Source organism: Pavona decussata, unplaced genomic scaffold (assembly GCF_977016875.1).
Source record: "Pavona decussata unplaced genomic scaffold, jaPavDecu1.1 SCAFFOLD_156, whole genome shotgun sequence".
Lineage (NCBI taxonomy): Eukaryota > Metazoa > Cnidaria > Anthozoa > Scleractinia > Agariciidae > Pavona > Pavona decussata.
The window spans coordinates 2735068-2754516 of record NW_028145568.1 but is presented as its reverse complement, the minus strand read 5'-3'; the positions used below and the strand labels follow the sequence as shown (position 1 = coordinate 2754516).

The window sequence follows — 19449 nt, the reverse complement described above, 5'->3', positions numbered from 1 at the left end:
TCGATTTGCCTCAGCTTTCTGCCGGTGGAGCAGGATTATGTTACTGTGGAAGTTTTATGGAAAGACTTATGTTATGTTAACTAGTAACATTCACTCTTCTTTTTCCCAGCTTCGCTATGCGGAGCTTCCCTCGTTGGTCCATCGGGAAGCTTCAGCTCGCAAAACAATCCCAACAGCTATCCAGATAACCTCTACTGTCGTTGGAAGATTAGTATGCCCGCTGGCAAAAAAGTCATGGTAACGTTCAACACCTTCAAGACGGAGAAAAACAAAGACGTGGTTGAGATCTACGACGGAACTTCTAAACTGCTCATTACTACGCTTTCCGGAGTTTACACCAAGGCCATCCCGATCACTTCAGAGAGTAATGTGATTGATATTCGATTTATCTCCGACGCTAGCGGCAATTCTGAAGGATTCTCCGCTTCCTTCCAGTCAGTCAGTAAGTGCAACGCGTGGCGTGTAGACGCCCAATGTCTACTTTTTATGAAAAAAAAAGTTGCTAAATTATGATGCTCCAACGCGATATGATGCAACTTAGTTGTTGTAACGGTTGAAAAAGTCTTGGACTGAATTGCTGGTATATCGGATGATCAAATGCCCAAGGCTGAAAGATCGTCTGCAAAATGAACAGTTGGCCAAGAAGCGAAGGTTCGAGGGCAACTGTGAAATTTTGAGGGCAATCTTTCGGGTAATGTCATCCGATAAAGCAGCAAGCCGGAAAGGGGTTTATTTTAGTTAATTTCTGAAACGCGGGCTCTTTATTGGGGAGAATACAGAACAGCCGGTGATTGTCCAAAAAAATCATGCGTACAAAATCGGATGACTGTTATCGTCTGATAACCGTAGTCTGATTTTGTACACGTCACTCGTTTCGTCCAATGAGAACGTGCGAAAAATATTATCGGCGGGTTGTAAACAGCACTATCCACCTCCAATTCAGTGGATATTTGTCAACTATGATGCTGGCCGTGGTCAATCCCTTAAGTGCTTTGGGCAGGGACTATTAAAGCCGCTAACCTTTGTCTCGCACGCATTCGTGAACTAAACTACATGGTGGTAGGATAGCGAGACTTCAAAAAAGCCCACCGTTACTTTTATAAAAGGTTAAAAGACGTACACAGATTTAAAGTCTTATGCAAGGTCATTATATATTTATTTGTGGATTGGGTTGGAAGGGTGCGAGCATGATTCGATCGACAACGCCTCAATGTGCCAACATCCGCCAAAATCGCTTCTCCCAGTTAAACGCATACTTTGGCATGGAATTAATTTGTGCCGTTTTGTTGTATACCAATTGCATTGCTGGTTATTAATTTGCAATCCTCTTTTTTCAAACCTTTCAGCCTGCGGTGGTCTTATCACACAGCTAGATCAAGACATTATGTCACCCAATTACCCCAGCAACTATCCAAACAGTGCGACGTGTGTGTGGGTGGTGAAGCCTGGTCAGGCATTCCAGCTCGAGTTTGAGAAGTTCCACACCGAATCTGGTTATGATCTGCTGCAGGGCTATTCATCACTTAGCTCTTTTAACAGTAAGTAAATAAGAGCTTAATAGAATTGATACAAATGCATACTGTTCTATGTAATCAGTTTTGAGCTCGGCATGCAAAGAAATCAATACGCGGTAATGAGAAAATCATAATATATTATGATTTTCCAACAAGTTTGAGCGTTGAAGCTTAAAAGCCTTAAGGCAATGGATCCTACAAATTGAACCTTTTCAGCGACAATAGGGATCATCGCTAACATCCAATTGATCCTTATTCTGACACTTCCAGTGATCAAACATGCAGGCACACCCGCCGCGTGCATCATGGAATTTATTAGGGAGCTTAAGCAACGACGACGGCAACGGCAACGAAAACGTCACCTGAAAATATATCTTTATTTCAATTGTGCTAGTTCGCGATTAGTTCAACTCCCTCAACTTTTACAAAAATGGCGAACTATCCAGGAACCAAATTCGTAGGAGTGGCGTACCAGTTAAGAAAGAAAATGAAAAATTCACCGTCGTGCGTTCATGTTCTCCACAAAACCTTAAATGTGGTCATTTTACGTCGTTGTTTTGCAGAGGACGGCAAAGAAATGTACCAAACTGTAAAACCCACGTGCAGAGCGATTGTTTTTGCTCATTAAAGGGGCACCGTCACAGCGATTTTGCCGTATTTTGGTCAAAACTTCTCAAATTTTTGACAAAGAACCTTTTTTCTAACATGAAATTGCTATTAGAGCACCAGGAAGAAAATATTAGGCTCCTGATATTAGGGAATTTCTCCAAGAAAGAACAAGCTATAATCAAGTTTTAGCGACTTCTCTGCAATACACAGGAAGAACTTGAAAAAATTGGCAATCCATTTCCATCCAAGCCATCCGCAGCCAAACATAATTAATAGTAGTTTCTGTGCACTAGAAGGGTTATTGTTAACAAAATTGAACCATTGTTTTGACGATTCCATGGGTTCAAATATGGTTTTTGGCTATTCAAAGTGACACAAAAAATAGGTGACACTACCTCTTTAAGGTTCCTATTTATTTATACCGAAAGCTATCTCAATTATCGCTTTCGGAATATCTTCGCGACAAGACTGCATGGTGGTAGGGTAATTTATGACCTTACCAAACTCAGGTATGGCTCACTACTACAGAAAATAAATCACGGAGGCAGACATCCATGGCTGTTTTCTCGCATCCTATGACGATGGCAACAGTAACATTACAGCCAAAGTACAAGATTCACAGCTACCCATGCTACGTTGCTGTGTTGTTCCATAAGCCTTTAGACTTTGAAATCCGACGGCGTTAAAAGGGACCATGTTACCCCAGTTGCATGCGCGCGTTGACGAGAAGTACTTTGAAATCGTTGGCCAAACTTTTTCAAATACCGTCGGAGAGTCCAGAAAGCCTTTTTAATCTGTTTGAATAGCATTCATCTTCCAAAAGTTAGCTGCATTTTTTTTATTTACAAATGTTCTTTAGTAATTACAGAAGCTGTTTGTTGCGATTTTTTGAAAGCTTTTGCAATGGCGTAAAAGCAAAAAACCGTGACGAGTTGTATGCTAATTAGTCTCAACTGGACTCTACTGCGCATGTGCCCCAGCTGGCGTAATCCCTGTAATAAATGTAAATTGCGTTTATCATTCTGATTAATTGTTCCTCTCTGTTTTTCACAGATGCTGATCTTGAATTCGATTTTGACGGTGAAAGGTTCGCCCTGCAGCCTATTCAATTCCCTGGTGGTGTGATGTATTTGAAATTTACATCTAACTATCTTCGCACCGAGGCGGGATTCAAGGCGACGATCAAAAAATACCAAATTATTGTCGGAAAATAAGTTTTATCTTCCAGAAACCAACGAATCGTAATACATATCTTAATGGAGAAATGTAAACCTGGAGCTAGAATAAGGTCTTAAAATGCCCTTGTTACATGTAATGGGTATGAATAAACTAGGCACTAAACGCTGAATCCAGTTTAGATTGTGTGTCATATAAGTTAATTGGAAATGGTTTCACCAACGGGGATCAAAATTTGAGAGCGCTGGTCGAATTTAGAGCGTGCAAACTCTTCATTGTTCATTCATTTCTTGGAACAGATGCAGACAAAAGGCTGGTTCTCACGAGCAACGTAAACGCAAACGCAAATGCAAGCGCAAGCGCAAGCAAACATACGCGTGAACTACCACAACGCAAACGCAAACGCAAACGCTAGCGCCAACGCAAGAAATGGAAAATTTCTCATTTCCTTGCGCTTGCATTTGCGCTTGCGCTTGCATTTCACACGTGTGAACCGGGGCAACACAAACGCAAACACAAGATGAACAACACTGGTTCCATGCCTCTGTGGTTTAAGTTTAAACCAAGATGGCGTCCTCGTGCGATGAAAAACTAGCAGAGAGTGTCAGAAAATATCCTGTGCTTTAAGAAAAAGGTTGCAGCGAATTCAAAGAAAAAAACAAGAAGCAACTTGCATGGAGTGATGTAGTAAGAGAGGTGGGGCTAGAAAACGGTATACCTTTGCATTTGGCGCCTTTGCCTTAACAGACGACGGCCGAGGACGAGAAAGAAAAACAATCCTAAAACATCGCCTTCGTCCGCTATCTTTTATCTCGTTTCCAGAGTCCTCGCTTCCCGACCGCTATTCTAGGGTAGCGCGGACTCTGGGAACAAGATTGCCGCCATCTTAAGGTACTGAAATGCGCGTGCTTATCTCATTGTGTTTGCGTTTGCGTTCGACGTGTGAACGTCTCTTGCGCTTGCGTTTGCGTTTGCGTTGCACGTGTGAACCAGCCTGAAGATGCCTTCTGAGCAAACTTACAAGTCTTTAAACTATTATTGAAAAATATCAAACTTGTGCTTTTACACGGCAAAACCTCAGAACCTTAAAAACTTCAAGTACTTACTTAAATCTGAGTTTGACGGCGATACGTCCCATAAATTCTTCCGATTTGGTGTGTGAAGTTAACCGCACCTGAAAACGTTCACCAGCAGTGACGATTGTTGCTTAGGAGAGTTGCCGAAATTAGCGATTAGTTACATTTGCTGGCCGCCTTGTTACCCGCAACTTACAATTGCCAATTCAAGTTTGCCAAGTTTCCCACCAGTTTTATTTCATTTTTGCGGTGGTCCCACGTGTAAATTTGCAGTTTCAATAGATTACTTCCTTCGACTGAGCGCAGGGAATATCCCCGTCCATTTTCATGTATTTCCTGAAACTACTGACACGTTGCTATAGACACAAAATTAAACACTGCACGTGAACTGGAAATGACCATCCCGTCAAAGCTGACGACCACTATAATACATCATTCTCATTCATTCACCAGGCTTGAAATATACCATCACATTTATTTCATATCCCACACGTTCGACATTCAAATCCTAGCAGTATGCAGGATATTTGTGCTATGAACCTACTTTAATGGCCTTAGCTCCCACAAGTCTCCTGTAGCTCAATGGTAGAACATCCGAAAAAGTAATCGGAAGGTCTTAGGTTCGACTCCTGATAGGAGCACTCAGATTTCCTTTTTTCCAAGTATGCCTGTGTCACTTTCAAGAATAATACATCATTCTCATCCATTCACCAGGCTTGAAATATATCATCGCATTTATTTCATACAGCCACTATAATAGTTCGCGAGAAGCCAAGGTGAAACAGTAAAAACCATGCCTTACTGACATTGCTCTTATCACGCCACGGTATTCCTCAGCCGCCCTTCCGAGTCACCGAAAAGGGGCTTTTAGTGTCTGATGAGACAGAAAGTACGCGCGTAGATGAGACAACACTTCGGAAAGAAGTAGATAACGTGACTTTAAAAAAAAAATAAAAAGTAATGTAAATCTAATAAAAAGTTTTCGGACTCATGGCACACCTGCCGCCATCTCGGATGACAAAATAGACTATCTGGGGGTGGGGGTGGGGAGGTTGGCCGCTACAGCCTACCGTTATAGGCTCGTTTTCGATTCACAGATTTGGAGTTCATGTTTAATACGTAGAAAGGGGTCGTGTGCTATATATTAAATCCCGAGTTACCGTGCTGGGCACAACCGGAAAGGCAACATTGAACAACAACACAATAGACTCTACCGAGGGAATGTAATACCGGTTGACAACGGGACAACAAAACAGACTAAGTGGTTATGTGGGTTATAGAACTTGGAACTAAACTAATTCTAAATCTGGGTCAATTTGAGGGCGAGGGGGAGTGAGGCTGGTGGGGTGGTATAGACGTTAGCGCGTAGGACTTTCGATTAGACTTTTGGTCAGAAGATCGGAAGCATGGAGAGGCTCGAGGCTAGGTTGCAAAGTGTATGTTATTTCGTCATCATCACGAAGCCCTACGGCGTTTGTGGGAGACTGGTGACTCCATAATCCCTTTGTTTCCCGAGCAACTCTCTTACTCTCTCAACCACCTTGCTGGTGCAATCAGTACCAGGGAAAAAATACCGACAGCAACCCTGAGATGGCTCAGAATCCTATCGGGGAGTGTCAACAATACTTCTGGTTGCTTGCTACAGGAACTGGGCTATATGACACACACTGATATGGGCCGCAGTGTGGTGAAAAAATAGGGATTTGCGACTGCACCCTTTTTTAACGAATTTCACGATCCTGGGTCGACAGAGATACAGTTGAGCCAATGTCTAGATATCTTGAACTCAAACCTGAATTCTCTTGGATTTGCCCCTATTTCTATTCTTTCTTGCTTAGGTACCCGTGTAGCCATTTTCCTTATTCTCCGCGCATTCTTGCCGCAAGAAAGTTGGGACTAGAGCGAACTCTTTTGCACAGTCAAAAAGCGACTTCTTCTTCTCCTTCTCCTTGTTAGAATCTTTTTAAAGAAATTTGAAGCAACTTCAGCGAACTCTTCTGGCTTACTTCTTCAGAAATTGCGAGCAACGTGTTAACAGTCCGACATTTATTTTAAAATTAGTGGGATCCTCTTTCTCAGGATCTCAAACAAACAAACAAACAGACAGACAGACAAAAATCACAAATGCATTTCAAATTTTCGCGCGCGCGGCAGTTGGGCGAGGCGATTTTTCGTTTCAGCGGTTATCCCTATCTTTCATATGCCTGGTTCATGTATATTTTTAGGCAACCGAGTGACAACACACGCTTTTCTGTGCTTGCCAGATTCGTGAATGCTTCTCATTTTCCTTTGATACCTCTTAGGAGAGGGATCTGGCTAATCAATCAAAAGATGCTAAGAATAGTTTTCCAATATTGTATTTTTTGGAGCTGAAAAAAATCGAGATTTACCGCGCGCCTCGATGCCGAATCTCGCTAATCCGGTGTCTTCGCTTCGGCCTCAACCAAGACTAGACGCAAAATGGCTAAAGACTGACGTGCAGGTGAGCGAAAAATCAAATGCAATGTTACGTTTTGACAAGGTGAAATCATAAATAGAGTGCCAGACCGTATCTTTCAATTACTTTCTCGATATTTTAGGCAAGCATAAATTTCAATTTCCTGAGGAAGTGGTAAGCTATAGGTTTGTAAGCAGCGCCCTTGCATTATAGCTGCAGTTCATGGACTTTTTCTTTCGCTCTGTCACGTTGGATACTTTTTATTGAGAGTTATGGGCGACGATTATTAAGTTTGCATCTTCGAAATGCTATCTAACTTTCTTTACGTTGCATCGGGCTCCGAATAGGAGCTTACGTGACGGCAATGTACATCTTATGGATACGCTTGTTGATTTAATTCAGTCGTCATATGCATAGTGTTTGCGATTAGGTGATGAAGAATCTCCCTCAAACTTCCAACATTTTGCTGGTGCTAAATAAGCTTGTAACAAGTAAGATCGGCTCTTATTGATCTGGCAAACAGTAAACGGATTTGGCCCTCTGTAATATTAATGTTACATTGTATTAAAAGTGGCAAAAGGCAGGAAGTGTACATTGCATAGTAATGATTGTCTAAATCTTGCCAGCTATGATTATTCCATAATTAGGAAAAATAATTAAAAATTTAAGCTTTTGGCATTGCAATCTCCCTTGGAATGATTTGGATATTCCTATGCTTATGCTGTTAATTAAAAAAGACCAGTCTTTTAATAAGTGATTAATGTATAGTACGTGCATTTTTGTTTTTGTTTTCCCAGGCTGCATTTTCACATGATGGTCTTAAAAGACTGTGGAATGAGCTAGTAAAAGATGGAGAAATTCCTAGCAAACCTTCTGATGTGAAGATCAACTGTGAAGGGGTCCCTTCCCAAAAGGGTGAAACGGGAAAGTTCTACTGTGGCCGCCACATTCTCAAATGTTCATGCTGTGATGGCAATTGTGGACCTGATAATGGCTGCAACTGTGAATCATGTCAAAAACTGGACCATGAAGATAGGGAACAAAAAGAAGAAGATGAGAGAGCACCTCCAGCAGCAGGGCCCTTGATGGATGTGTGGACCTGGGGTGACCAGCCTAACCCTGAGCAACTGAGAGAGGTGCTTCAGGGACTTATTTTTGAGCAAAGGGAACTTGCAAGTCAAGCAGCGGGCACCACACTGTCTGTAATGAGACTGCAGCAGCGTTTAGCTGTTTTAGGTCGCTACTTTGTTGCTTTGTCACGGGAAAGAGAGGCCACCAAGCCGAAGGCTATCAAAATCCAAGGCACAACAAACAGAGAAAAGCAAGGTGTTGCTAAAAAGCGTAAGAATCGCGCTGATGCTGAGCAAGCATCCTTGGGTTTAGCTAGAATTGGTGCCAGGGCAGCATTGTCATTTGCGTTTGCCTTTTTACGTCGTGCATGGAGATCAGGAGAAGATGCAGACTTGTGTCGAGAACTTCTTGATGAAGCATTAGAAGCTTTGCAATATCTTCCAGAAGCAACTCTTTTTGATGAAGGATCAGTTTCACCTGTATGGCTAGAGGTGGTGGAACGTGCCACAAAGTTTCTCCGATCAGTGGTAGCAGGGTAAGTTAACTGCTTCTACATGTAAGGCTGTTGTTTTCTATACATGTAGCTTTTGAGAGCAGATGTCATTATTTTGGGGTTCTTGTTTCACATGCCAGATGAACCACAAAGGGTTCTGTTTGATCTCACCTTCAGCAGTATAGATGTATAGATGTGGGTGAATGGGCAGAAATTTGTTTCATTCCTGAATCATTGTGGCTAGTCAAACCTTGCTAGCCATGAACTAAAAAATGGACTTCCTGGAAGCAGTTCTTCCAATAAAAATAAATAAATAAATAAGTAAACTAGTAATAAACAAAGATTAGGGAGTGCATTCAATGAACTTACCCAATCCCAGACTCTCTCTCCTTTGCCAAGTTGGTGATGATGTCGTCTGCCCCTGCAAAATCTGTGGGCTATGCCAGGTATGCATCCCAAGATCCATTCATCGATATTGTCATATACAATCTCGACTCAAAACATAATTAGAAGTGCATTGTTTCTACGTCGAACACGATAAACAAATAAAATACATGTACACTGTAATCATCGTCATCATTATCATCATCATAATAAAATGGGCATCTGTAAAGCTTCAGACATGCATTTGTGTGGTATAATTTATAAAGGCTTCAATGAAATTTGACTGATTTCTTTTTTCTAAAAGTGGGTGTCCAATAGGATTCATGTACACCCTTTTGGCAAATATCTTAGTATCCATAGAACCCATTTGCCCTTGTGGCAAATGTCAGAGTATTGCAGCATTGCATTACTAGTTGAAAGGACACTGCAAATCATGTAATATTATTATTAGACTACAAAATGTGGCAGCAGATTTGAACTTAAGACTACTCAATACTGTGCTACACTGTACATGTACATGTATATGGCGATTGCATATTATTTTATGTATACATGTGCAATGTATGAATCCATTGAGGAGCCGTGGAGGGGTACAGGGGTACTGTACAGTACATGTTTCATGAATCTGTGACTTTGAGTTCCATGTAAAGTAGCTGTAGCTAGTGATCATCTCAAACAACTTGGCCTCAAACCTACAGTACATGTCTTTTTTTTTATAATACAGTCACATGCATGTACATACATGTACAGCTGTACATGTAGACTGTAGCACTGTGTAGATTTAAGTTCTGCTGATATCTTTATAAAGTTCTTTTTTTATGACAAAGCTCCACACTGTATTTCAATGATTGTACTTAAATAAGAGACAGTTCGAAAAACATGTTACATATAGAAATACAGATTTGTACATGTTTAAACTGACATGACATTGATAAAATGCACTGCCTCTTTTATTGATTTTTTGTTCAAATAGCAAAGGCAACGAAGACCGAGTTTACTGCAAGCCTCTTGATTCAGTGCCTGTTTCTGACCAACATGTGGCCTTAGGAATCTTACTGGAGCTGAGTGTGCAGCGAGGCTCCCTTCATTACATGCTTGAAGTTATCTTACTGCTGTTAGAACTGTGGGACAGTGGACAGGATAATGATACAGATTCTTGTTTTACATCTGCACCTCTTATTCACTTGCTGAGGAGATTTGAGGAAATAACTGGTGTATCACAGAGAACTTTGGAACCTAATAAGCTTGCTGAGGAGGTAAAATAAAATTACTTTGAAATAATTATAATGTAAATTATGACTTTAACAAAAAAAAAAAAGACTAATTCCAACTTCCATAACATGTATGTTGTAGTTTAAAATGAATTCCAGGTTAAAATGACTTCAACCTAGTTTGAATTTTACTTTCAAATCATTTTAACCTGAAATTCATTTTAACCTACAACACCTAAACTAACAACACCTAGAAACATCAAAGAGCTAGTAAAGTTTCCTTGCTACATGTACAAACTGATTGAATCTGGAGTAATTTTACATTGGCTTGAAACACATCAGAGCAATGTAAAAAAAAAAGCAGAAAAATTAACTAAAGGTTATTCCAAACCTTTGTGGGTTTCCTCAGAAAAAAATTGTACATGTGTGCATGCTGTTTTTATAGAAACCCTAGAAAACTATGCATGTTTTGTTAATACCACTGTAAAGCTAATAAACTATAGAATTCATCTGGAAATCTGGACATCTCTGAGGCACCTGGCATCCTAAAATTTAAATGAACAAATGAACTTTAATTTGGCTGCAAAAAGTATTTTTTCATAAGAGTTACCCAGCAGATCTTTGGAATAGCCTTAAGTATGTTGACAGTGGTTAATTTTGAATTGTCATGCATAATTTGTAATTAATGCTTTCTCATACTGTAGTTTGTTATTCTTTTACTGTACAATTATGTTTGTGATCCTCAGGTATTGTCATCCAGCATGCCAAAAGTGAGTCCAACAGAGTCATTCCTGCGCTACTTGGCGCTCCCAGAAGATGAATCAGAGTTTGTAGAGCTGCAACACTGTGGTGTTGTTTTAATTTCACACTTGGATCGACTAGCTGCTCCTTACTTGCCATTCTCCACAAACCAAAAGGTACCAAGTCATGCATTTCACATGTGAGATTAATTTATATTTTGTATACATTGACATGAGGTACAGTTAGTAGTACATGTACTAAAATTATACTGATAATTATTAATTGCTGTAAATCTGCCACTCTCCTCAAATCAAAAGTAACCATGTACAAAGTGGCATTCTCAGTTTTAATTTACATCCAGTGCAACCTTGATATACTGTGCAAGGCCAAGCACTCTGCTCTTATTAATGTCGGTGCCTCCTTTTTCTACTGCACATACACTCTAGGTATCTTGAGATGGTTTGAAAATGATATTGAAACGCTGCTGATCCTCAGAAACATCTACAACTTTAGGCAGTCCTGGCAACTTCCTCTGCAATTAAACTTTGTTGCCTCACCACCAAGTTGGAATTGCTTATCGAAGGTTTTTCCAAATTTGACCAAAAAAATTACTGAACTGTACTGTTAGCCTCTAACACAAAGCAAGTTTTATCCATTAGTAAGTCATTTATAAATACCCTTCAGGACATAAAAATCAAAGGTTTGAAGAAAAGAATATAAGATTAAATTTGATGAAAAATGTCACGAGTTTGGTGAAAAAATTTCAAAAGACTCAATTTTTTACAATAGTTTCTAGCATGCTTGTAACTGCTATAAATAATAAATAAATAACTAAATAAATAAATAAAAAACTTCAGACACAAAAACAAGGTCCCAAACCTCACCTGGGAGCTCTGTGAATGTACAGGTGTACATGTACCAGGACTGTTAACTTTCCCGTATAATCCGGGAGTGTCCAGATTTTGAACCGTATCTCCCGGTCTCCAGATTTATGTCTGTAATCTCCAGATTTTGAGCTGTATTTTCTGTTCTCCAAATTTATGTCTGAAATATCCCGGATAATTGACGAAATTTGCTTTGTCATAGACTAATGACTTTTCTTCCAGAAAATCTTAACTGTGTACCTCATGTATCTAAACGACACTTTTTATCCATAACATCATGTGCAGGGATTTTTTGGTACTTGAGAGGGAGTAAGGGTTAAACTGAAAAATTAATAATACAAAAATTTACAGATTAAAGCAATTTATTTATCAGTCAAATAAATCAGCCCTGCCAACAAAACCAGACACATAACATACATGTAACACACTGTAGTACAGTACATGTATACCTTCTACATTTTTGGGAATTAAGGCTTCTCTCCAATCTGAAAATACCGTATTCTTACACTTCGCATGAGCATCATCTCATGTCCCTAGAGCTCTTGTTCCTTCCCTTGTTTACTTTAGCAGATATTAGGAGACTCTAGGAACAAGATTGATGACTGACTTGTAAGTGATTATCTAAACCACACAAACTAGATTTGAAAAGTCATACTCAAACTCAATCTTGTACTCCATGATGGCAACCACATTTCGTCAAGAATGATTTTTGACACTGTATTGCCCATTCTGAAGTTCATAAAGGGACTGGGCCCTACTTGTAGTTTACACATTGTTCAAATTGTATCATGATGAAGAAATAAACCCCATCGCCAGAAGGATCACATAAAAATTAGTAAGTTGCCTGCATTTGGTTATGTATTATTGCGTATAGTAACCAGGCTGTGATTCGTCAAAGGTCGCCCAAATTCCACACAAATGTCTCTTATTCTGAGATGGCATCCCCCAAATCCATGCAAAGTCTCTCTTTTTTCCTATAAATTTTTTGAAAGCCTCCTAAATGGTTGCAATCTAATGACAGAACCTCAAACTCGGTAAGCTGACTAACAATAAATATTGTTGTGATCTTGTGGTGGACTCCATGGATTTTCTATTTGTTCCCAGTCTCCACTTGGAATGGGCAATTGCAGGGGTGCCTGGAAAAAAGCCCTTAGTGACTTCTGATAAACTGCTTGAATCTCCTTCCAAATTTCTTGTTTTCGCTTGTGAAATAAAAGGAGAATTTGACCTTACATCAAAAGTCATTTAGGGCCTTATTCCACATATCCCTTCAATTGTAAACCAGCCATGTCAATTTGATTATACATGTACATGTAGTTTTATTTTGTTTTCTATTTCAGACACCCAGTATAGCCCTTGTTCAAGAGGTGTATGGGTGGGGCTGGCTTTCCTGGGGAAATGCCGGCCATACTTTAGGTCCTACCACCTTGGGCAGCCTTGTGGAAATTGGTATTGCTCAGATTTGCTGTGCTGAGAAGTGTTTTCTGGCACTGACAAAAAATGGCAAGGTTTATACTTGCCAGTACACCTCAGAAAACCAGGTGAGACAAAAATATTTTTTGTTTTAGAAACTGAATATTTTTCAGTGGGACTCGATTGTTAAACACTAGGCTAACATTATTACCCTAGTATTATGCTCTGAGACTGTACATGTAAATCCTGGAAAACTATATGTTGTGGTGAAAGTGATCTCCACCTTTGCTGTTATAACATTGTTACTGTGCTTACATTTAATGAACTTGTTCCACTTTCAATCTCAACTGGATAGAAGTACATGTAATTTAGCCAGAACATACATTGTAATTATTGCGTTCGACGAAGGAGAATGCAAGCCTAATTTCGTTTTTGCGTCCTGTGTCTTTCGAGATGGTGTACCTGCGTACGGCTATGCAGAATTTTTCGAGATTGCTGTAAGGACACCCAAATGGCGCCCCCGCTTGAGTTTTGCAGGGGCATGTGTCGGCCGGGAAACTGGTGCGAACTTATGACGACATTTGACCTCGTTTTCGTGCTGAAGCCATCTTTTTAGTCTCGTTTTCGTATAAGAGTCGCCCCCTTGTTTTCGCGCTATTGACTAAATTTGCATACATCGGGAAAGTTTTACATTCAGTGTACGGGATCACATTTCAACTACAATGTTCATCAATATTCACTGGATGGAAATATCTCTACAGAATCTTTTCCCTTTCTTCCAGAAATCTTTTTTGTGAAAGATTGCATTGAAGAAATTACATGTTTTGTGGCCGCGGTAAAATAATTTTCCGTGGGAAATAAATTCATCGAACACGACAGCGTTGCACACCGCCTGTTGTACATTTCGTCGGGTCAGAAATAGATTTCAACCGCAAACTAGCCTGTGGAACTACGACAAGACCATGCTCATCAAAATCGTTGCTATGTTCAGAAACCTTTTAATCTCCTCATTTGATGCTACAATACGGGTAAAGAGGGCTTTTCACCCAGCCCTAGGTTCGCGAGGTTTTGCGAGTCACGTATTACGTTAGTATAAAATCAAAAATACAAAAATATCTGAAATATACACACATCAGAAACTGACATCAGGCCCCGGTTGTTTAAAGAGCGGATTATTTTATCCAGCGGATAATTCGCTATCCAGCGGATAAAATCTATTGGTTGGAGAACATTTTATCCACTGGATAGAGTTATCCGCTCTTTGAATTAATATAAACCTTGGCCCTGAGATGTCTTTCAAAACTGTATGCAAATTAGCTCGCTTCAGTTCGACATTTTTACGGCTTTATAGTCGCGTAAGTTTCGCGGCATTTTGGTAAAATACCTTTTGAGTAGAAGACCAAAATAGTATGCTGGCCTGTAAGTTTCGTTTTTCTCAAAGATTATAAGCGTTATACCGAAAATGATGTGCATTATTTTAAAGTTCGACGGTGTCACGCAACAGGCGGACCGAAAATACTTTCTATTTTTTTTTTAAAGTTCAACAACGTAGCCACTGAAATTTTAAACTCAGCTTCGTTTATTGCAAATATTTCACCTTGGTATTTACACATTACGTACAGATATAAAAGGACGAAAGAGCTACCTAAAAAAAGTCACGCAGCAGGCCGTACAATCGCACTCTTTAATCTTTGATTACTACTAGTTATAAACTTGTTGCTTTGTGCTTAAAAGAAAATTAATTTACAGCAATGAACATCACCCATAACATCAAGATCCATCAAGGGTATTCAGCCTATAGAACATGTTATGTTGGCCATCTGTCTGCCTGTTGGTTGTTTGTTGCCCAATTGTCAGCCGATTGTCTGCCATTTTCCAGCTGTCTGTTGGCAGTTTGTTGGCCGCTTGTCAACTGACCGTTCACTGACAGTCAGCCGTCAGGTTTATGGGGGAGCTGTTCTTCAAAAATTTTTATTTTCCTGATTCACAGCCCTTAAACTATAAGTTCTACATGGAGTTTCTGCATGAGTAATGTTCTCGTGAATCTACTTTGAATCTGTGGGATTCGCTACTCTCGTTTTCCTTTTCAGTACAAAATGCATTGGAAAAAGACTCCAGTTAATTACAAGATTAATTATAATTATTACTATAATAAGACATTTTAATTAAATGACAACAACCGTGGAAACAGAAAATGGAAAACAAAAACAGAAAAAAAAGAAACATCTACATGTACATGTACATATTACTGATGTATCACTGACTGTTCACGGGTCGCATTTCCTTTTAAATCATCGTGATGATGAACTAAACTTGTCTGTTTCCTATTTACAGGGTCCATTGCTGATTGAATCACTCGCTAGAAGGTGTGAGATCATCAAGATTGCTACAAGCCCAGAATGTAAACATTATATGGCCTTGAGCCGAGAGGGCGAGGTCTATTCCTGGGGGTCTGGGGATGGCGGCAAATTAGGACATGGAGATGTCAAGTAAGTCTGAGGCAGTTGGTTGATCATCTTGTTACTCATGTAAAGTTCAATGACTGGTAAAAGGCCATAGTATAAGTTTTTCTTCCCATGAAGAACTGGAACTGTACAGTATTTGGGCTAAATTTTAAATATGGATAGAATCTACAACGTTATCCATGTACCTGTCAACACAAGCACATGAATTAGATAGAAATAACTGAAAGTAACTTAGAGTGTAATGTAGAAGAAACATTTAACTGTTCTGCGATAGTGATGTCAGTGTACATGTAGTTCAAGTCAAAGATTACAAAAAATAAATGACAATAAAAACAGGCTTTACCTTGTGTAATTGTTGTTACTGGTTTACCTGCTAGCTTCTGTGATGAACCAACATTGATCACTGGTCTCGCTGGAAAGCAAGTTGTTCAGATTGCTTGTGGAAGTACTCACAGTGCTGCGGTGACATCTGAGGGAGAGCTGTACACTTGGGGCAGAGGGAACTATGGCAGACTGGGACATGGTAAATAATTGTACATGTATATACGTTGTGGTTCAAAATTTTTTTGGTTTAAAAAGTTTCAAACCAGTTTGATTTTTATTTCACTTTGTCTCAGATTATCGTACAAATACTGCACAAAGGAAAACTGGTTTGAGAAATTTTAAACCCAAAAATTTTTTAACCACAACATATTCAGCAGTAAAAGTGTCTTTTAATTGACGATACATATGTGACCTTCTTTGGTTTAGCGTACACTAACGATAATCTGGTAAAAGGTAGAAAACTAACGGATAGCTCACGGCTTTTTAGATGTTCTAACGTATGTGTGGGTAACACTGAATTGAAGGATGTAAAAATCAATGCAAGCAAATTAAATGAACTTTGAAACCTTTTCAAATAAGATGGATGGCGGCTATCAAAAATTCAGCAAATGTATTAACAAGATCACATTAAAAAAGTAAAACATATGGTAGTAAGTTAAAAATATAAATTTTATTACAATTTAAAAAATAACAGTGTATTACATGTAAGCTGTGTAATTTTAAGTATTTTCTTGGGTTTCTGAAATATCGGAAAATTCTTATTACTGCGTATGCAAGCCTTTCAGTTTCGTACATTACGTCATTATGGTAGAATTTGTATTGCAATGATTAAGAAGGAGTTGAAGGCCAGGTTTGTAAAAGCTTTCCATCTTACATGTACTGTGTACTAAATGTGTGGTTCCAGAAAATATCCATACCCCCACCACGGAGGGAATTTCACATAGGACCCCCCCACCCCCCAGGATTTTCCATTTTCGAGGTATTTTTTTAACCCCCCCACCCCTTCGGAAATTCCTTAAATACAGAATACACCCCTACCCCCCTCTGGAAAAGTTTCATTTCAAAAGAACGCCTCAAAAATCAGTTTGATGTGAACATTTCAGAAATATCAAGAACTGCCTACACGAGGAGAAAATATGCGTTATCGAAGAGCGCGCGCGCCGTTCAATTTCACCGGTAGACTTTGCCAAAAAGCTCTTGATACTGAAATAATTGTTGTGTTGTGTATTTACCTGTGGTCATTGACATCAAACTTTACCATTAGCTTCGCTAAAGATTTTAAATCTAAATTGTTGGAATAAAAAAGTCCGGCAATGCAAAAATGTGTTTTCATTTAATTTGCATATGTCATGTTTACGTTCCTATGCGAATTATAAGAGATCAAAAAGATTATCGCTTTAGTTCTACTCAGTTGATGATTTTTCTCCTGGTAATCATTCAGTCTAGTTATTTTAGTCAATAGTTTTCCTATTGAATCGGAATAGCATGGACAAAATAAGCATTAGCAGGGCAGGGAGACAAATAGAGCTTTCAGATCGTAACTTGAAACCGCAGACGAAATGGAGCCGCAAAGCGAAATTAGCATGTTCACGTTCTTATGCAAATTTTGTATGAGATGAATAACGCATTAAAAGAATGTTGAATTGGCTCTATTTTGTTCAATTTTGGCATAGAAATTAAGTTAATAGTTTTGGACTTTAAGTTGAAATACTTTGGACAAAATAAGTTTTAACACGGGTCAGTTTTGACAAACCAGCTATAATTGACCCCGGGAATTGACCTTTGCCCGCACAACATACAAAAATAACAAACAAATATTTTAATGTTTTATGTAAATTTGGGGCTTTCACTTTACAGCCATACAAAATTTTCCCTTTTAAACATTAATACAAATTCAATTGTTGCCAGTAAACAATATTTTCTACGCAAGAAAGTTTCACAAAAAACAGTTTTATTATAACTGAGTCACGCAACGCAGACATAGATTTCTTGTCTCAGTTGGAGTACTTCGCTTACAAAGGCTTTTCGGATAGGGGAAACATGTTTTTAATGTAACAAGGGTTTCTTTAAAACAGTTAAACAAAGTAATGTCTTCAAGAAAGATTTACGAAGTTGTAAAGTTGGTAAGTTACAATTTTGAACATTTATGTCTGACATGAACGTGAAGTTGACCCTGGAAACTTATCCAACCATTCACCCCCCCTCCCCTCTGGAATTTCCTGGGCCATTGACCCCCCCACCCTTCTGGAATTTCCAATTCCCTCCGTGGTGGGGGTATGGATATTTTCTGGAACTACACAATATAAGAAAGCTTATGTCGTGAACATGCAGTGCATCTGAATGTAAAAAGAAAACGTGGAGACTAGCTGTGAGTCTGTGAGTCTTGAATTATAATTAATGAGGAAAAACAATGAATTTCTCCTTCTCCTTTGATTATTTGACATGAGTAATATATACACATACATGTACATTATACATTAACTCCTTCTCTCCCCTCTCTGATGAAAAGTTAGAATACATTTTGATCAGTGCAACAGTCCATTATTATCCTGAAATTTTCTCTCCAGGGAGTAGTGAAGATCACCTTGTTCCGATGCTGGTGAGTGGTTTACGAGGGTACCATGTTATTGATGTGGCATGCGGCAGTGGGGATGCACATAGTCTTGCTGTAGCTGATGATGGTAAGTATATAGTGTACCGGTAATTTGTTTATTTTGTTCTACTCACTCTGCCATGGATGTAAACTACAGTACCGCTCAAAAGTAAGTTAGCACCCTCTCGCGAGATGCGATTCTCATCTCAAGAAATGAGAGTCACATCTCAAGAGATGAGACACTTGTCTCACAAAAGGGTGAAAAAACTGTAAGTACTAAGGCTTGACTTTTTTGCGAGAGTTTCACGAGAATATCAAGTTGAGTGTCAGTGTTGTTGATACAGCACAACACCCTTGTCATGCAGCAAGCTGAATTTATGGAGTTTATCGCAAGCTTGTCGATCGTGAACCAGGTTGTAAACGAAATTGAGCTTGCTTTGTTAAGTGATTTACTGCCTGGTTAAGGATTTTGTGTTTGTATATACACTGTACTCTGTATTAACCCTATAGTGACTTTTTTGTTTGCAATTTTCTGTGCATTTTAGGGACAGTGTGGTCATGGGGAGATGGTGATTATGGCAAACTTGGGCATGGCGGCAGTGATGGCTTTAAATCTCCGAAGGCCATTGACAAAGTCCAGAGCCTTGGTGTCGCTCGTGTGTTCTGTGGATCTCAGTTTTCTGTGGCATTGACAAGAGATGGACAAGTGTTAACATGGTATTAAACCAGTCCTTTTTTTAAAATAAAAATTCCAAGAAATGATTACATTTGTTTTGTTTCCTTGGAAGTTTACCGGTATGTATAAAATCATGTTTGATTCTAATGGATGGCGAGAGACCATGTTAAAACCAGAGCTACCATTAAGGGCTGTAACACCTGTAAGGCTGAATGTCCTTGAAAGAACCTTGATGTATACAGGTGATCGGGATGGTTGAAGGGTCATTTTACTCAGGAAGTAACAAGATTTCACGGGATGTGTGAAACTCAATGTAGCATACGGCTAAAAACTTAATGACCACCCTGAAAATTGCAAAAATTTACCGAGCTCTGCAGTAATA

At 39.2% G+C, this 19449-nt stretch overlaps 2 protein-coding genes across 2 annotated transcripts in view; both read left to right on the top strand.

The window, feature by feature from the left end:
• Window positions 1-3476, top strand: part of LOC146465286 (sushi, von Willebrand factor type A, EGF and pentraxin domain-containing protein 1-like) — a 59287-nt gene extending 55811 nt beyond the window's left edge. The window contains exons 33-35 of the mRNA XM_085128486.1: window positions 110-442; window positions 1347-1538; window positions 3177-3476. Coding sequence (XP_084984612.1) covers window positions 110-442; window positions 1347-1538; window positions 3177-3337 — 686 coding nt within the window. The 3' untranslated portion in view covers window positions 3338-3476. The remainder of the gene's footprint in view (window positions 1-109; window positions 443-1346; window positions 1539-3176) is intronic.
• Window positions 3477-6610: 3134 nt separating this feature from the next.
• LOC146465285 (E3 ubiquitin-protein ligase HERC2-like) overlaps window positions 6611-19449 on the top strand; it is a 67782-nt gene continuing 54943 nt past the window's right edge. The window contains exons 1-9 of the mRNA XM_085128485.1: window positions 6611-6857; window positions 7610-8418; window positions 9734-10016; window positions 10718-10888; window positions 12937-13137; window positions 15344-15498; window positions 15852-15997; window positions 18366-18479; window positions 18937-19108. Coding sequence (XP_084984611.1) covers window positions 6777-6857; window positions 7610-8418; window positions 9734-10016; window positions 10718-10888; window positions 12937-13137; window positions 15344-15498; window positions 15852-15997; window positions 18366-18479; window positions 18937-19108 — 2132 coding nt within the window. The 5' untranslated portion in view covers window positions 6611-6776. The remainder of the gene's footprint in view (window positions 6858-7609; window positions 8419-9733; window positions 10017-10717; window positions 10889-12936; window positions 13138-15343; window positions 15499-15851; window positions 15998-18365; window positions 18480-18936; window positions 19109-19449) is intronic.